General features: G+C 42.7%; 1 protein-coding gene across 2 annotated transcripts in view; it reads right to left on the bottom strand.

The window, feature by feature from the left end:
• The window catches only part of LOC125636245 (uncharacterized), a 37,509-nt gene that overhangs the window by 17,459 nt on the left and 2,363 nt on the right, over positions 1 to 17,687 (bottom strand). For both annotated transcript variants that reach the window (XM_048849103.2, XM_075128106.1), the window contains exons 2-6: positions 10,424 to 10,882; positions 8,408 to 8,543; positions 2,451 to 2,539; positions 1,445 to 1,508; positions 123 to 211 (exon numbers count right to left, since the gene is read on the bottom strand). In XM_048849103.2, coding sequence (XP_048705060.2) covers positions 123 to 211; positions 1,445 to 1,508; positions 2,451 to 2,539; positions 8,408 to 8,543; positions 10,424 to 10,882 — 837 coding nt within the window. The remainder of the gene's footprint in view (positions 1 to 122; positions 212 to 1,444; positions 1,509 to 2,450; positions 2,540 to 8,407; positions 8,544 to 10,423; positions 10,883 to 17,687) is intronic.

Raw genomic sequence — 17,687 nt, 5'->3', positions numbered from 1 at the left:
GGCTGCTGGCCAGTTTGCAAGTAGAGATCAGCCAAAACCATCTGCAAGTTTTATTCTCTAAATAAAGCTTATTGTCCTCAGCCAGAATATCAGCTGCATTTCCCTTCTTTTAATTAAATTACCTGGCAGACAAGGTGCACATTCTTCAGATGCTTCTCCAAGGGCCTCTTCTCCAGTGGGGCACATTGTACACTTGCTGCAGTTGGTAGTACTTTGGAGAGAAGAGGAGAGAGGAAAAGAAATCTGAGAGAGGAAAGAAATATAGCTGAACTCTAGCTGAATCATCTGATACAGCATGTAAACTGCATGACGCTGAGCAAAAGCTGACTAGGTCTAAACTATTTGGATGTTAATGCTAGCTTTATTTCCCCTTCAGGCCTTAAATTAAGAGCTGAGGCCTTTGTCTATATTAGGGTTTTAGCCAGCTGTTTGGCTGCATTGGTACAAACTTCTAGTGCAGACCCCTGTAGCTGAGGTAAGCTACACCAATGCAAGTCGCAATTTACAGCACATCTACAGTAGGGATTTATATTCCAGTGGCTGGCACCCTACTGTAGACAAAGCCTAGGCCTAAAGGTACACATCAAAAGAAAAGGCAACAACGGGGAAAGGGAGAAAGAAAAGGGGAGTGGCCTTATGGGATGTGAAACCTTCACAGAACACTAATCAGTTCTGATAACTTCTCAGCATCCAAGCTCATCACAAATAGAGTTAATCACCAAATGCCCCAGTTTTCTTAAAACAAAAGGCCAGTATTTGCCAGCTCATTATTACTTATTTTCTTTCTCACCCTTCCTTCCCCCTGAGGAATTTTTGATAGTGAATTCTCAAGTTCCTCTCCATCCAAAATTATTCTCATGCCTTTGCACCGAGGAGTTTATCTGCTGCCCTCTTCACCTCTTTTGTTATCCAGGGAGTTTAATCATTAATATAAAACCACATCTTGGACTGCGGTGTGACTGTCAACTGATGGGAGTTTCTAATTCTATTCACTTTTGTTGGCTGCTTGTCTGCCACATGACAGCGTAGTCTGGGTAGAAGGGGAATCCTGAACTGAAACCTCCCATGCAGCAGCTAAATATGTTGCCATTGCACCATCACTGAGCCAGCCTCATGGCACAACTGAAATTCATGTATAGGGTCACCATTCACTCATCATCACTGACCCACTGAATTTTTAGGATCTTTTACCTTAAGTCAGTGTTCACTACAGTGTCAATTTCAGTTAAGGAGAACAGAATATTGGAATATTTAAGAGACTCTCTCCAACAGGCAGATCCCCCTTAAAACATTGCTCAGTACGGAGATATTCATCGATCAGCGTGAAAAACAAGGATGCCTCCCTTTTTGCCAGTTGAATTAGTGTCTTGAATCATTTGCCAATAGTAAAAGAATCCTACTACCCTTTCCCACACCCCTGAAAAATGATATATGTATTTCTTACTTGCAGAATGATCCACGTGGACAGGGCATGCAGAATGCTGAATTTTTCTGGAAGCTGAAATACCCTAAAAAAACAGAAAAGAGGAATCTTCCCTGTAATGGCACCAGTCACTCAATTATCAAGGTTACAAAGAGTTAAGATGAGTCTCAGCAATGACATGTAAAATCTTGTTGTGTGTTCTCCTGACAGTGATTTGGGGGAGAGGGGTGTTTGAAAATTTTTTTAAGGAGCCTAAAACCAGGGGAGAATCATAATGACCTTGCAATACTAGTGTGACATCTAGGAGGCTCTGACACTCCACTTCAATCTAGTGCTATTGCCAAGATTTAAAACTCTGTCAGGAACTGCAAAGTGACACTTTGTGCACCTGTGATGGGTAGGTAGGCCCTGCAGAGCTTCTGGTATTGCACAGAGTGCTCCATCCCCATTTTACATTGAATCAAGTGAAGGTGAAAAAGGCTATTGACAAAAGTGCAGGTTTGGGTATAGGCTATCAGCAAGTTCTCAAGGATGTGCAGTTGCTGTCCTACCTTCCCATACAAAAGCTATAAGGAGGGATATTTTGCCTGGACTGAGGAAAGGCAACTGTGCTTCTGACCTAGTCATCTGAAGTAGGAGGAACTTACTCTAATCGGGGTACATGAACACCTGGCCTCCCCTCCTGAAGAAAATCAAGAGGACCTGAAGAGAGAGAGAGAGAGACCCTACAGGAACGTTATCACAGGCTAGTACAGGTGTGAGGGGGAGCATAAGCTATTTTGTTACACACAAGAACAAGGTGATATGCATGGTTTGATGGCAATTTTCCCATCAAATTAGAAAAATATATTAGAACAGTCAAAGGAAATGGAATCCATAGTTCAGTTTTTTGGTCTGAAAAAACAATCCTGTTACTAAATGCTACTTTTTCTTTTAAGTAATCTGTTACTGTAACCAGTTATAAGAAAAATCTTGTACATTCTGGCATCACAGCACACCTTGGAAGTGCGTAAGAGTCAAAGCATACCTTTTCCACATGGTCTGCAAGCTGCTGCCCCGGACTCATTGGAATAAGAGCCAGGCTGACAGGGTAGGCATGCAACACTTTTCACTAAACTAAAAAGAGAATTGAATCAAGTTAGTTCAGTTTTATCTATGTTTCATGAGGAAAAAAGCTTCAGTCAAATTTAAGCTGCTTAAATGGAGGCTTCTGAGCTTGGCAGACCTATTTGTTTGCTTGTATCTGGTGCATCTCTAGGAAATAAAGAAATAGTTTAAGGAGGATGAGGCAGTTCCGGGGAGGAAACCCAACTGGAACTAGCCTGAGCTTTAAACATTCAGTTAAGAAATGAAGTTCTCGATTGCATTAATACTAGAGATTGTTTATGCATTTCCTGCAGTTCGCTGCAAGCTTTACAGATAAGTATTGGGAGAACAAGATTACAAAGTCCCACCCTCAAGGTAGTTAGGCCAAGATTTTAAAATGGGTGCCTGAAGTTAGGAGCCTAAGTCCACACTCAGGCTTGTGAGAGGCCTGATTTTCAGAGGTGCAGAATGCTCAGCATCTACCATTGATTTTTATGGGAGCTAGTGGATATTCTGCACCTTTGAATATCAGGTCACTTCAATAGAAGCCTCAGCAAGGATTTAGTAGTCTAACTTGAGGTATCCAGTTTTGAAAATCTTGGCCATACAGCCTAAATGAGACCTGAACAGGAGCTGGGGATGGTAATGAAATATGTTCTCTCCTTTTTTTTAGGAGAAGAGGTGCATATACTGGCTAATGTGTTTCTTATAGGCAGATCCAAATCATACCACTTTTCTAAATGAGGAATTTCCTTCTCAGTTTGATCCCTCTCCTCCATGACCCCTTAGGTATCTTTTCCCATCCCCTATTACTAATGCCACCTTGGAACTTGCATTCTGATCAGATATATCATGTTGTTACTGATTCTGAGGCCTGGTAGAATTCATTGCATACCTGGCTGGGGGAAAGAGGCACTGAATGCAGGTTCACATTGCAGTGGACTAGCAGCTAGCTCCAGCTGAGATTTGTATTAAAGGTAAAAATTAGGAGACATAGATTCAGTGGCAGAAACATTTGTTCTTGGAACTGTGAGATCCTTATTAAGGCATCACTGGTAAAATTGAGAAACCTGGTAATCTCTTAATCTCTAGCTCAGGAGTCCAATTGTGGCCATTGTAATAGCTTAATTGCAAGAATCTAGTCTGGCCTTTGAAACGGGACCAACCCCCTGCCTTAAATTAAAGTCACCAATAGAACAAGCTATGCAGAGCCCTCCACCATCCATGGGGGGTTTCATAAACTGTGTTGAAGGAAGAATTAGCTGCTCAACCATAATCAGCTGAAGCTTTTGGCACCCAGTGACAGGACTTCTTATTAAAGTATTCTAATGCATTCTGCAGCTCTGAGGCTGCCTGTACACATTTGTATATGTCTAATGTGTGTAAATGGCCAATACATGCTTCCAAATGAAATATTTGCACACAGCTGATCAGTGAGTCACAACCCACCATGCACACGAGGAAAAGGTCTAATTTCTACAGGAGACCTAAGATAAAGCAGATGAGGCCAGACAAATTACAGCTGCAACCAAGTCAAGACTGCACTATACCACAGATCCCACTTAGCCTATGAAGTCTGGACAACCTGAGGACTGGTTTCTTGGGCCAACACATGTATTTGTAGGCATTTTGATAGTCACGGTAGCACCTTGCAATCATTAATTAAGCCTCACAGCACGTAGTTGAGCCAGTGACATACTATCCCCTTTTACAGATAGGAAAACTAAGATGCAGAGAGAGAGTTTGAAAGACTCCTTTGAGTTACCCAGGAGGAAATTTGTGGAAGAGCTGGAGCAAAAAACCCACATCTCTTGGTTCCCAGCCTTAGCCCTGATCTACACTACAAGTTTAGGTCGAATTTAGCAGCGTTAGGTTGATTTAACCCTGCACCCGTCCACACGACAAAGCCATTTTTGTTGACTTACAGGGCTCTTAAAATCGATTTTTGTACTCCCCAACAAGGGTATTAGTGCTGAAATCGACATCACCGGGTCGAATTTGGGGTTGCGTGGACGATGGTATTGGCCTCCGGGAGCTATCCCAGAATGCTCCATTGTGACCATTCTGGACAGCACTTTCAACTCAGATACACTAGCCAGGTACACAGGAAAAGCCCCAGGAACTTTTGAATTTCATGTCCTGTTTGGCCAGCACAGCGAGCTCATCAGCACAAGTGACCATGCAGTCCCAGAATTGCAAAAGAGCTCCAGCATGGACCGAACGGGAGGTACTGGATCTGATCGCTGTATAGGGAGATGAATCTGTGCTATCAGAACTCTGTTCCAAAAGACAAAATGCCAGAATATTTGCCAAAATCTCCAAGGACATGATGGACAGAGGCTATAACAGGGACCCGCAGCAGTGCCTTGTGAAAATTAAGGACCTCAGACAAGCCAACCAAAAAACCAAAGAGGCAAACGGCCACTCCGAGTCAGAGCCCCAGACATGCCGCTTCTATGATGAGCTGCATGCAATTCTAGGGAGTGCCCCTACCACTACCCCACCCCTGTCCGTGTACACCTGCAGAGGTGGAGTCTCACGCAACAGGCATGAGGATTTTGGGGATGAGGAGGAGGATAGCGCACAGCAGCAGGTACTGGTGAGTGTACCTTTGTAGATATAATACATGGTTTAAAAGCAAGCACGTTTAATGATTAATTTGCCTTGAAGACTTGGGATGCATTCACGACCAGTACAGCCCCTCCTTTTTAAATGGCCAACCCAACGGGTGCTTGGTATGGGAAAGGAGGGCACTGCTGTTTGAAACCATTCCCACATGTTCTGAAGGTTGAAGAAGCCAAAAGACTGTGGCTTACCATGGCTGCCTGCAAGCCGAATTCTGTTGCCCGACCCTGTGTGTGTGTGATCTCTCACACCAAACCAGCAGGCCCTCAATATAAGAGGCAAAATGCGACCTTGTACCAAAAGCACATGTGCTATGTAATGTTAACAGCTTGGTTCACCGTGAAAGAGTCTACCCATTGTTCTCTAAAATGTGTCTTTTTAAATACTACTCTCCCTTTTTTTCCCCCCTCCCATAGCTGCAAATGTTTCAACGCTCCCACTATCATCTCTGTCCCAGAGGCTAGCTCATATAAGAAGGCGAAAAAAAACGCACTTGTGATGAAATGTTCTCTGAGCTCATGCAGTCCTCCCGCATCGAAAGAGCTCAGCAGAATGCATGGAGGCAAACAATGGCAGAGTCCAGGAAAGCAGAAAACGAACGTGAGGACAGGAGGGACGAGCAAGATGAGAGGTGGCAGCAGCATGATGAGAGGAGGCAGGATGCAATGCTGAGGCTACTGGGGGATCAAACTGATATGCTCCGGCATTTGGTGGAGCTGCAGAAAAGGCAGCAGGAGCACAGACCGCCACTGCAGCCCCTGTGTAACCACCCACCCTCCTCCCCGAGTTCCATACCCTCCTCACCCAGATGCCCAAGAATGCGGGGAGGGGTGGGGCCAGCCTCCGGGCACCCAACCACTCCACCCCAGAGGACTGCCCAAGCAACAGAAGGCTGGCATTCAATAAGTTTTGAAGTGCAGTGTGGCCTTGTCCTTCCCTCCTCCCCTCATCCACCACCCAACCCGGTGCTTCCCTTCTCTCCCACCCCTCCTGGGATACCTTGGCAGTTATCCCCCTATTTGTGTGATGAATTAATAAAGAATGCATGATTTTGAAACAACAATGACTTTATTGACTCTGCAAGCGGTGATCGAAGGGGGGAGGGCAGTTGGCTTACAGGGAAGTAGAGTGAACCAAGGGGGTGGGATTTCATCCAGGAGAAACAAACAGACCTCTCACTCCGTAGCCTGGCCAGTCATGAAACTGTTTTTCAAAGCTTCTCTGATGCCCAGGATGCCCAGCTGTGCTCTTCTAATCGCCCTGGTGTCTGGCTGTGCGTAATCAGTGGCCAGGTCCCCAAGGATAACTATAGGCATTTCAACATCCCCAACAGTTATTTTCTGGTCTGGGAAGTAAGTCCCTTCCTGCAGCTGTTCAAACAGACCAGAATTCCTGAAGATGCAAAGGTCATGTACCTTTCCCGGCCATCCCATATTGATGTCAGTGAAACGTCCCTTGTGATCCACCAGTGCTTGCCGCACCATTGGAAAAGTACCCCTTGCGGTTTATGTACTGGCTGCCAAGGTGGTCTGGTGCCAAGATAGCGATATGTGTTCCATCTGTTGCCCCACCACAGTTAGGGAACCCCATTGCAGCAAAGCCATCCACTATGACCTTCACATTTCCCAGAGTCACTACCTTTGATAGCAGCAGCTCAGTGATTGCATTGGCTACTTGGATCACAGCAGCCCCCACAGTAGATTTGCCCACTCCAAATTGATTCCCAACTGACCAGTAGCTGTCTGGCCTTGCAAGCTTCCAGAAGACTATTGCCACTCACTCCTGAACTGTGAGGGCTGCTCTCATCTTGCTATTCTTGTGCTTCAGGGCAGGGGAAAGCAAGTCACAAAGTTCCATGAAAGTGCCCTTACGCATGTGAAAGTTTCGCAGCCACTGGGAATCATCCCAGACCTGCAACACTGAGGTCCCACCAGTCTGTGCTTGTTTCCTGGGTCCAGAATTGGTGTTCCTTGGCATGAGCCTGCTCCATTGCCACCAGGATGGCTAAATTGCCAGGGTCCGTGCTTTGAGAGAAGTCTGTGTCCATGTCCTCATCACTCTCGTCACCACACTGCCGTCGCCTCCTTACCTACTTTTGCAGGTTCTGGTTCTGCACATACTGCAAGATAATGTGTGAGGTGTTTACAATGCTCATAGCTGCCACAGTGATCTGAGCGGGCTCCATGCTTACTGTGGTATGCCGTCTGCAGGAGAGTAAGAGAGCAGAGTTGCAGCGGAAGCGGTGGCTGATGATGGATGCCACAAGAATAGATATTTATAGAGAATGACGAGAGGACCTGCGAGGTGGATTCAGGAGAGCAGACTTGCAGTGGAAACGGTGGAGAATGACGATTAGCACCGTGCACGTTTCCCAAGGAAGAACACACGTACCCGAGAGCCCATGACAGACAACATGGAGAAATTCGCTATTGAGACAATAGCAGCAGAGCAGAGTTGCACCGGAAGCGGTGTATGACGATGGTTAGCAGCACCCAGGAGGATCAGAATGGATCCTCCAAGCCGCAAGAGAGCAGAGTTGCAGCGGAAGTGGTGGATGACTATGGTTAGCAGACCTACTGCACCGTCTGCTGCCAGCAGCACCCAGGACACAACAGCGGCGGTGTCGGTGAGCTGAAAGGGCTGCATGCTTGCCATGGTATGACGTCTGCACTGAAAAAAGGCGCAAAACAATTGTCTGCCGTTGCTTTCACAGAGGGAGGGGTGACTGATGACATGTACCCAAAACCACCCGTGACAATGTTTTTGCCCCATCAGACATTAGGAGCTTAACCCAGAATTCTAATGGGCGGCGGAGACTGCAGGAACTGTGGGATAGCTACTCACAGTGTACCGCTCCGTAAGTCTTTGCTAGCCACAGTAGTGAGGACGCACTCCGCAGATTTAATGCGCTTAGTGTGGACATACGCAATCGACTATAAAATCGACTTTTATAATATCAACCTAATTTCATAGTGTAGACATACCCTTAGTTTTTGATTAAGTAAAATCTTACATTTTCTACTGTTGGGAAACCCCATTAACACTGCTCCTGCAGCCCAACTGGGGGCAGCAAAAGAGATCCTATTCCAGGAAATTACTATTAATCATGTTTATTTCTGTAGTGCCTAAGGGCGAACCAAGAACAAGAGCCCATTGGGCTAGGCACCTGTACAAACACAAAGTAGTAGACCCCATTGTAATGAGAGAGAGAATACACAATCTGTGCCTAACCAAAAATACAATCCCAATCACAACAGTGGTCTAGAGACTTACTTAGTGTAATATCCTTGTGGGCAAAGCAGACATGACCGTTGTCCGGCTAGAGGCTGATAGTGACCAACTGGACAGGATATGCAATCAATAGGGTCTGCACAGGAGCCCTCTGAGCAGCAGAAACAACCCAATGTCTCTAAAGCAGAATAAAAATTTTTTTAAAAATGACATTTGTATCCAAAGATAAAACACCAGTTTTTAAACCACAGATCAATATCATGAATGTAGAAATATCTTTGTCTAAGGGGCCTCAGACAAAATATATATAAAAAATGTATCCTCACATAACACTAGGGTGACCAGATGTCCTGACTTTATAGGGACAGTCCCAATTTTGGGGGCTTTTTCTTGTATACACACCTATTACTCCCCACCCCCGTCCCAATTTTTTACACTTGCTATCTGGTCACCATACATAACACGGTAGGATAGAAAAGAAAAAATATTGAATTTAATATTAAAAATCAGATTTTAATAATCCCAGAGTACTGGAATCTGCTCAGATTGGCACAAGAACAATTGCTGAACAGAGAGTATGTTATAGTCCAGGGCCTCAAATCTGTTGTCTCCATTGTGGAATCTTTGTAGTTAACAAGGCTATTTTTAATTTGAGAGACCAGGAAGTTTTTCCTCACTCTCACTCTAAAAAATAATTTTAAAAAATTACTTTTTATCATTGATTAATGTAAATTTAGCAGGAAATAGAACTGAAGCAGAAACCCCCAAAGTAGAGAATTCTCCCTTAAGAAGAAAGTCTTCTGGGCATGCGAAACTACATGACTATTCCCACATCATAAAAATTCTATCAGTCTTAACTCTACAAAACCAGTTTAATCTACTTAGAATAATTATGTAGGATTTGCCATGCTAGCTCTTGGTTCATCAAATCTGTTATCGTTCCTCTGGCAGGAACCAATGCCTGCTACTTTGCAACAGAGCATGTGGGACAGGAAAGATTATAATGGACCCAATTGTGCGAAGTTGTATACGGTGGTATGGGCAATTAGTTCTTGACCTCTGCAGAGATTGTCTCATGCCTCGAAGCATCAGAGCTGGTTATCCCTCTCTTAGCATGCCCTGATACATGTTTTATTATCGATCCTAACATCATCCAGTCTGGTTTTAAAAATAAAACTATGGTATTTATTCAACTGATCTCCTTCTCTAGTGAATTCCATAGGTTGACTACATGTGGTATTAAGGAGAATTTCCTTTTGGGTGATTTTTTCATTGTGGAACATGAATCCTTATTCTTAATACTTTAGGCATTAGCAGAGAGCAGGTATTCAGCATTGTGTAGAGATGGAGATGAGGTCCCCACCAACAGGCTGGTTAGTGGAGACATTTGCCATCTGTTTCTGGTCTTTATATTCATTGGAGCTTTTTAATTCATTCTTATTGCCTAAAAAAGTGAGCTTAAAAATGGGAAAGAAAGCGCACACTCACCCTTAAAGGTGACCTGGAAAGGGGGAAGCAGGATGCCCTTTCTTGCTTCTTTAAAGGGTATGAAAGGAGTCTGCAAAGGCTTATTTTTCTTGTTTGATAGTTTTTACTTTAGAAAATCAGAAATGTCAAGTCTCTGAGGGGCTTCCGGTGTAACAGAGGTGGACTGGGAGCACTCTCAGCACTTAATTGAAGGGGCAGGAATACTGAATCTTTAACAGCGGTTTCTTTCCAATTGTTTGGAGCAAATAGTTTGAAATTGTTTTTGTTCGTATCTACCATACTTAGAATCACTTCCCCTCCCCATTAGCTACGTTTCACTGGCATTGTGTTTTTAGGTTGTAATCCTACCACTTCTTCAATCAACCACAGTGTCCTCCAGGTTAGACAGGGTGAACAAGGCCTCATGTCCTAATGTAAAAAATGAGTAGGGGGAAAAATCTGAGCCCTTTTCTGTAGCATGATACAGCAATAAAAAATAAAATCACACACCCAGTTTTTGTCCCTTTTGCAATCACCTCAATAGACAAAGTAAGAGAGCTGCAGCTGGGAGGGAAAACTTTTGAATCTTACCATTGCTGGGAAATGTTCCTGGTGAACAAGCTGTACACGCTGTCGTGTTCACTGCACTGCAGTTTGTGGAATCCATGGTGTTTACGAACGGAGTGGCTGATGGAACCCCAGCAGATGCTGTCACGTTTGGAGCAGTAGACAGCATGCTGGTAGGTGTTGTGCCATCGGGGGTAGCTGATGTTACCCCAGCCAACTCTGTCACAGCTGATGTTCGTCCGGGAGAAACCTGAAGAGTGGTCCCATTTGGAATAGTGGATACGGTTGTGGCAGATGGCACCCCTGTAGTTTCCGTGGGGTTTGCAGTGGTTGACAGCATTTCAGCTGTTACTGTCACAGCTGTAGTTGATTCCGTAGAGACCCTGACAGTGGTTGCATTTGGAGCAGCTGACGAAACACCAGCAGATGTCAGTGGTGATCCCGTAGAGACCTGGGCAGTGGTCATTTGTCCAACAACAATACCTAAGAGGGGAAAAAGTCGTTGTTAGTGGCTCAGATAGTGTACTCCATGTGGGGAGACAACTCGGTGGAGTCTCATTTATCTAGCAGTTAATCCAAATCCATTTGCTTTTTTGATGTTTGTTTGGAAACATTTTCTCCACTATGCTCAAAGAGTGATGCAGAGAGAAGCAAACTAGATAAAAGTATATACAATAATTAGTGGTCTAGAGAAGGTAACTCGGGTGCTTCTATTCTCCCCATCTCATAACACAAGGAGACCTTCAATTAAGTGACAAATTCAAAACTGATAACAGAAAATATTTTTCACAAAGTGCATAGGTAGACTGTGGAACTCATTGCCACAGGAAGTTGTTGAGGCCAAGAATATAAAATCCAGAAAGTGACTGGATATTTATAGGAATAACAAGAATATCTAGAATTGTAATAACAGGTATTGAAGGGTATATTGAACCTCATGTTTCAGGGCTCATGTCAATCTCTAAATCTCATCCTGATCTCTAATAGTTAATGGGAGGTGAATTATCCTCATCTGCTCACTGTGGGGTTTCTTACACCTTCCTCTGAAGCCCACTGTTGGAGACAGGTACTGAACTAGGTGGACATGTGGTCTGGTCCATTCCATTTTATTCCTTATATTGTTCTTATCACAGGATATCTGAGTGCCTTCCACTAGTGCATTAAGGGATGTGCCTAACATCTGTAACTTACATGGTTCATTCTCTCTCATATCCCCTCCCCAGGGAGAGAATTGTGTGTACAGCATAGTGTTTTGGTAGGATTTTTAATGTCCATGCTGCTTGGTGTTTACATTGGAGAAGGCAGGTCACGGAAGTGCATTCTACACTTGGAGTTGAAGGTGATGAGGTTTATGATGGACCTTAGTTCCTGGGGGAGTTCATTCCAAGATTGGACTGGCCTCCTGAGAAAGCTATGTCTCATGCATAGATGAGGTTTACCCTTATACTAGAAAGTTCCATTGTACCTAAGGAGCGAAGTTGTCAACCACAGTCTTCATCATGGTGCTTTAGGTGATCTTTTTAGATATCCCAGACCTGGTCATTGAGTGCTTTGATGATAAGGCCCAAAACGTTCAGATTTGATTGAATATTCTCAGGGAGGCCGGTTTAAAGAGAGTGGAGAAGAGGTTTGATGTGCTTGCGGTAGCCCATTGTGCTGAGCAGATGAACTGCAATGTTCTGTACTTTGTTGGAGTCTCCAAAGGGCTGGCGATTTCTTGGCGAGCCATATTGTATTGCTGTAGTCCCGAGGAGGGGTGACAAAGATGATCAGCTCATTGTCTGCCAGGGTGGGATGGAGAGTCCGATCCAACCAGAGATGATAGAAAGCATTACTTATAGATGCTGCTGTGTGAAAGCTTAATGTCAGTGAGGAACCCAAGAGCACTCCTAAATTATGGACTGAACTACTAACCAATCATAAGTATGTGCTTGAACTGAAGGAGACCTCCCCATGGCATGAAACTCTTCAAAGTGTTTTTCCCTGCCCACCACTTTAGCAATTCCTATTTTCCTAGAAATGGGATGAGTCTCATACTGGATACTGTGGAAGTATCTGCAGGCAATCCACAGTACCTGGGGCAGAACAAATAGCACTCCCAGCATTATATTTGAATTGCAGGAGCTGTTCATTGGAGGATGATCCATTTTAAAAAATATAATCTACAATTCTGCATGCAAAAAGCCTCCTTTTTCCTCACTGGGTCACCTTTAGGGCATCATAATTCTGAACTATATCACCATCTGTACAATGCTTGGATCAGCATCTGAAAGGTTCTATTCTGTAAGGTTCCTAATGCTTTTGCTTTTACACTGCATAGCTTTGTGTGTTTGGAGAGGTGGATTCCTCAGAATCTTGCAGGAATGATTGCAGTTCAGTTTGCTTTGCTGTTACATGTAATAGGTTAAAATATGTCTCCTTGTTAAAAGTGAAATCTACAAGACTTTGACCTGGGAGTAGCCATTTTGGCCCTGATACCCATCCTTGAAGGGGAGAAAGACCCATTAAACTAAAAAGCAAGGAGAGTAGCAAGATTTAAATTTAGCAACATAATGATTAAGGCATTTCAAAAAAACAACAACAGCTGTCACATCAGTGTAGAAGGAGGGAGTGCAATAGATCAGGAAGTTGGCGTGGGGATTTTTTAGGTACTTTTTACAATAACTAACTGCTGCTGCTGAAATTGTGTGAACTGATACCTCAAAGAAGTAAAACACAATTATGAGACTAATGGATTTCTTTGTTCCCGCCTCCTCAACGCCTTAGCCAAAGAATCTTCATTGTTACATCAGTGTCTGGAAGCTGGATCAGGCATAGATACAAAATGTCCAAAAACTGCTCACAAGTTATTGTGCTGGTGTTAAGAGAAATTAATTAAACATAAACAAAATTCTTGTCATAAGCTGCTGGGAATTTCAATTTGAATAAATGGACAGCTCTTGATAGTAGATCATATCCAGTACTAAGATATTGTTGAAGTGTGTAGTACAAAAAATAACATCTTAATTTTCAGAATAAGCCAGTGATTCACACACCGTAATTTTACTTATTGAATTTTCCTCTGCTTAACCTGATGTTTACCCACCTTGTCCTAATCAGCACCCATTTCGGAGGCTCCAGCATAAAGGGAGTGTGTGGAACTTAAATGTAAGTTGCAGTGGAAAGGACAAGTTTAAACAACATTTAAGAACTGCTGCAATGTTCAATTTCAAGGAAGTGAATGGATCAGTTTGCATCAGAGGTATAAGCTATGGAAATAACAGGACATGTACACCATGGGGAGGCTGCATGGTTTAGTGGGGATGGCACTGAACTGCAAGTCAGGAGACCAGGATTATACTTTTAGCTCTGCCACTGACCTGCTGAGTGGGACGAGGCAAGACACTTCACCTCTCTGAGCTTCTTTTCCCCTCCACCCTTTTTCCGTCTTGCCTATTTAGATGGTGATTTTTTTTTCAGGGCAGAGACTCTCTCTTACTATGTTTTTGTACAGTATGTGGCATAATGGGGCTGCAATCAGCTGGGACTGCTGGGGCTACTGTAACGCAAACAACACCATCCTCATGGGAATTCAGCTGGTTTGCAACCTAAAGACATTTGAGAAATACAACTAAAATACAGAATTTAATTTCTACAACAGAATCATACAACTGAACAAATGGGTCCATTGACGGTTAACCTTTAAGACTCTGGACTTTTAGTCATATGAAAACTGTTAAGGAAACTCTTCTGTGCTTTACAGAGGTTAGAGTTACACTGACACTAACTTCTTTCAGAGTAACAGCCGTGTTAGTCTGTATTCGCAAAAAGAAAAGGAGTACTTGTGGCACCTTAGAGACTAACCAATTTATTTGAGCATAAGCTTTCGTGAGCTACAGCTCACTTCATCGGATGCATGTGAGCTGTAGCTCATGAAAGCTTATGCTCAAATAAATTGGTTAGTCTCTAAGGTGCCATAAGTATCATAGAATCATAGAACATCAGGGTTGGAAGAGACCTCAGGAGGTCATCTAGTCCAACCCCCTGCTTAAAGCAGGACCAATCCCCGATTTTTGCCCCAGATCCCAAATGGCCCCCTCAAGGATTGAACTCACAACCCTGAGTTTAGCAGGCCAATGTTCAAACCACTGAGCTATCCTTACTCCTTTTCTTTTTACTAACTTCTTTGTTGATTTGGAATCTGAGATCTACAATTTAAAAATATTTAAGCCAAGGAGTACCTAACATCTTAACCATTCTCCATGCGTGCTCCGTATTGATTGTTGTTTGTCTAGCCTGTTAAGATTGTAAGCTCTTAATGGCATGTTTTCCTAGGAGCATATTCAGTGCTTAGCACATTTGGGGTGCTATGCAATAAAAGTTTCTGTAGCAAATTAGATTGCAGTGTAACCAAGGCCATTCAGGCTTTCTCAGTACTGAGACGTTTTTCTCCTATTAACTTCATATTAAATTTTTAAAATTTATATACAGAAATAACAAACTGTAGGTAAACTTCTCATAATACATACACTTTTTATAATAGATTAACCATTTGCTACTTCACCTTAGCTATATTTGAAACATTTAATTATATAAAATATTAATGTAATCATATATATGTATGTATAGCAAATGTAATCAAAATATAAATCAATTATTTGTATTACACAATTTACAAACACAATTTGTTTATAAAACTCCAACTGGTTAAAGTAAAATTATTAAAATAAGATAAAGAATAGAAGCAAAGTTCAGAGGAGGGGCATACATACAGGGAGGGAAGGGAGAGGGTAGAGAGGAGGGGGGTCAGAAACAGGGACCATGCATTTAATAGGATCATTCAGATACTTCCAGGAAAGCATCTCATATCTGAGAATTTTTCTTGGGTATTTCTGTTACAGTATACAGTTCTTTCCATGGTGGCCAAGCTTATAATGTCTATGCTCCAGTCTTCAATTGTTGGTGTTTTTTTGGATTTCCAGTTTTGTGATACTAGGCTTTTAGCAATTATTAGTGCTCTGATGAGCCAAAGCTTTTCAGATTTATTCAACTTCTAATTAACACCCATTAGTTTTAAGATTATATGTTTCTCTTGTAACACGATTTTATTTGATAGGAAGAAAATTATCTCTGCAATTAAGTTCTGCCCAAAACATAAGGGTATCGGAGCATTCCCAGAGCATATGGGTTAAGTTAGCACATGTTTTGAATAGTGGGCGAGGGATCCATGCATCATCCATATGATTTTCTGCTGGATTAATCTTAAATGGAGGTCGAAGGAACAGTTTGGAGAACTGGTTAAAATGTGTTTCCACTGGTTAGCAGACAATAATTGGCCTAGTTCCTCCTCCCATTGCTTTTTTTTTTTTTTTAGGGAATCCGTGTTTAATTCAAATTTGCTAGCCAAGTGTGCATAGAGTGTTGCCATAGGTCGTGGCAGCCTGAGTAATATTTGGAGAAGTGAAAGCAGTTCAGGTAGTCAAGGGTAGCGCAGGCAATGGGGCCAAACAGATGGGAGATGCCATGTTTCAGATGGATATATTGCCATTCCTCCTTAGTCTCCAGCCTGAACCTTTCTTTTAATATTGTAAAAGGGAGGAAGGTGTCATTTCCAGTAAGTCACTTTCCTAATACAATCTGGCCAAATGATGGGGTTTTACATAATTTTGAGGTATCCCAGATAGAGGCCTTGATACATAAAAAGGGGTGATTTTTAAGTTTAGTCAACAGTGGACACCAAGTATATTTGGCTGCCACAATAGTTGGTGGTTGTTCTTTAGGGAATCAGTAATAATCCCAAGGCAGCACATTGGAAAGGGGTAAAGGAGCAACCAATTCTGCTTCCAGACAGAGCCAATCCAGGCCTCTACAGCATGAGGGAATGAGCCACTGTGCTGCTTGGCTGAGAACTATTGCCTGATGGTAAAATTCAAAGTTGAGAAATCTGAAATCACCTGTTTTGACAGAGAGCTGTAATCTCTGTAAGGAAAGCCTGGGTTTGTTACCAGCACCACACAAGAAGCACTGAACATGGTGTCAATTTTGGTAAAATAAAAGTGAGGAATATGGATAAGGAGGGAATTCAGAATAAAAAGGATCCTGGGAAGGGCATTCATTGTGATTGTTTATTGGTCCCCAAAGGCAGAGAGTTGGTGCCTGCCATCTATTGAAATTGTTTGATAAGGGCATGATTAATGCAGCTAGGTTAACCTTGACTACGTCTCTAATTTCCTTAGGGAACAGGATGCCAAGATATCTGAGGTTTGTCTGTTGCCATCTAAATGTCCCTTTAGGAGAGTCACTTCCAACTAGATCCAATGAGATCTTCATTGCTTCTGACTTATCCCAATTTATCTTGTAGCCAGAAAATTTGCCAAAGTTATCTAATGTTTGCAGGATATTTGGAATGGATTGATCTGGATTTTTAATAACTAGGAGGATGTTACCTGCATAGGGAAGGATTTTTGTCTCGAGACCCTGATTTGATCCCTTGAATCCCTTGGTGTTCCCTAATTAGTATTGCAAGTGGTTCTAATGCTAGATTGAACAGGGGACGGGGGAGGGAGCATCCCTGTCTGATTCCCTGAAACCAATCAAGGACGGGGTTTGTGAATATTGTGCTATTTGTTAGGATACAAGAGTTGTGTTTGGAATATAACAGCTTTATCCATGAAATAAAGGATTTATCCAGGGTAAGAAACAGACATTGCCAGTTCACTCTGTGAAAAGCTCTCTTTGCATCAAGTGAAATGATTTAATGATTGCATTGAGATTTCTAGAGTGTTGAATGCCATAACATTAATCAACTAACGTGTGTTATCTGAACCATGCATATTTTATTAAATCCCACCCAATAAGAGTGAACCATATCTCTCATTTTTTCAAATCTCTTAGCCAATATTTGTAAAAGTATTTTTATATCAATATTGATTAAAGAGATGGGTCTATAGCTATTACACTTTTGTGCATCGTTACCTGGTTTATGTATTACAGCAATTAGGGCTTCCCTCAGAGTAGGCGATAATGTACCTTTCTTGAAGGCATCTTCATAAATGTATTAGAGCTCAGAGGCCAGAATTGCTTTGAAACTTTGATAGAATTCTATCAGTGGACCATCAGAGCCGGGGGTCTTGCTAGGACTCATTTCCTCCATGGCCCTGATTATTTCCTCTGATGGCTGCTCTTCTGAGATGTGTGGGATTCAATGCTGATCCTAATCAGAAACAGCAATTCTGCAGTACCTTTAAGGAAGAGCACTTTGGTGTCCATACCTTGACCAAAGACCTAGGCATGAAGTTCCCCTGTTTTG

Source organism: Caretta caretta, chromosome 4 (assembly GCF_965140235.1).
Source record: "Caretta caretta isolate rCarCar2 chromosome 4, rCarCar1.hap1, whole genome shotgun sequence".
Taxonomy (NCBI): Eukaryota; Metazoa; Chordata; order Testudines; family Cheloniidae; genus Caretta; species Caretta caretta.
This window is presented reverse-complemented; position numbering and strand designations above follow the sequence as displayed.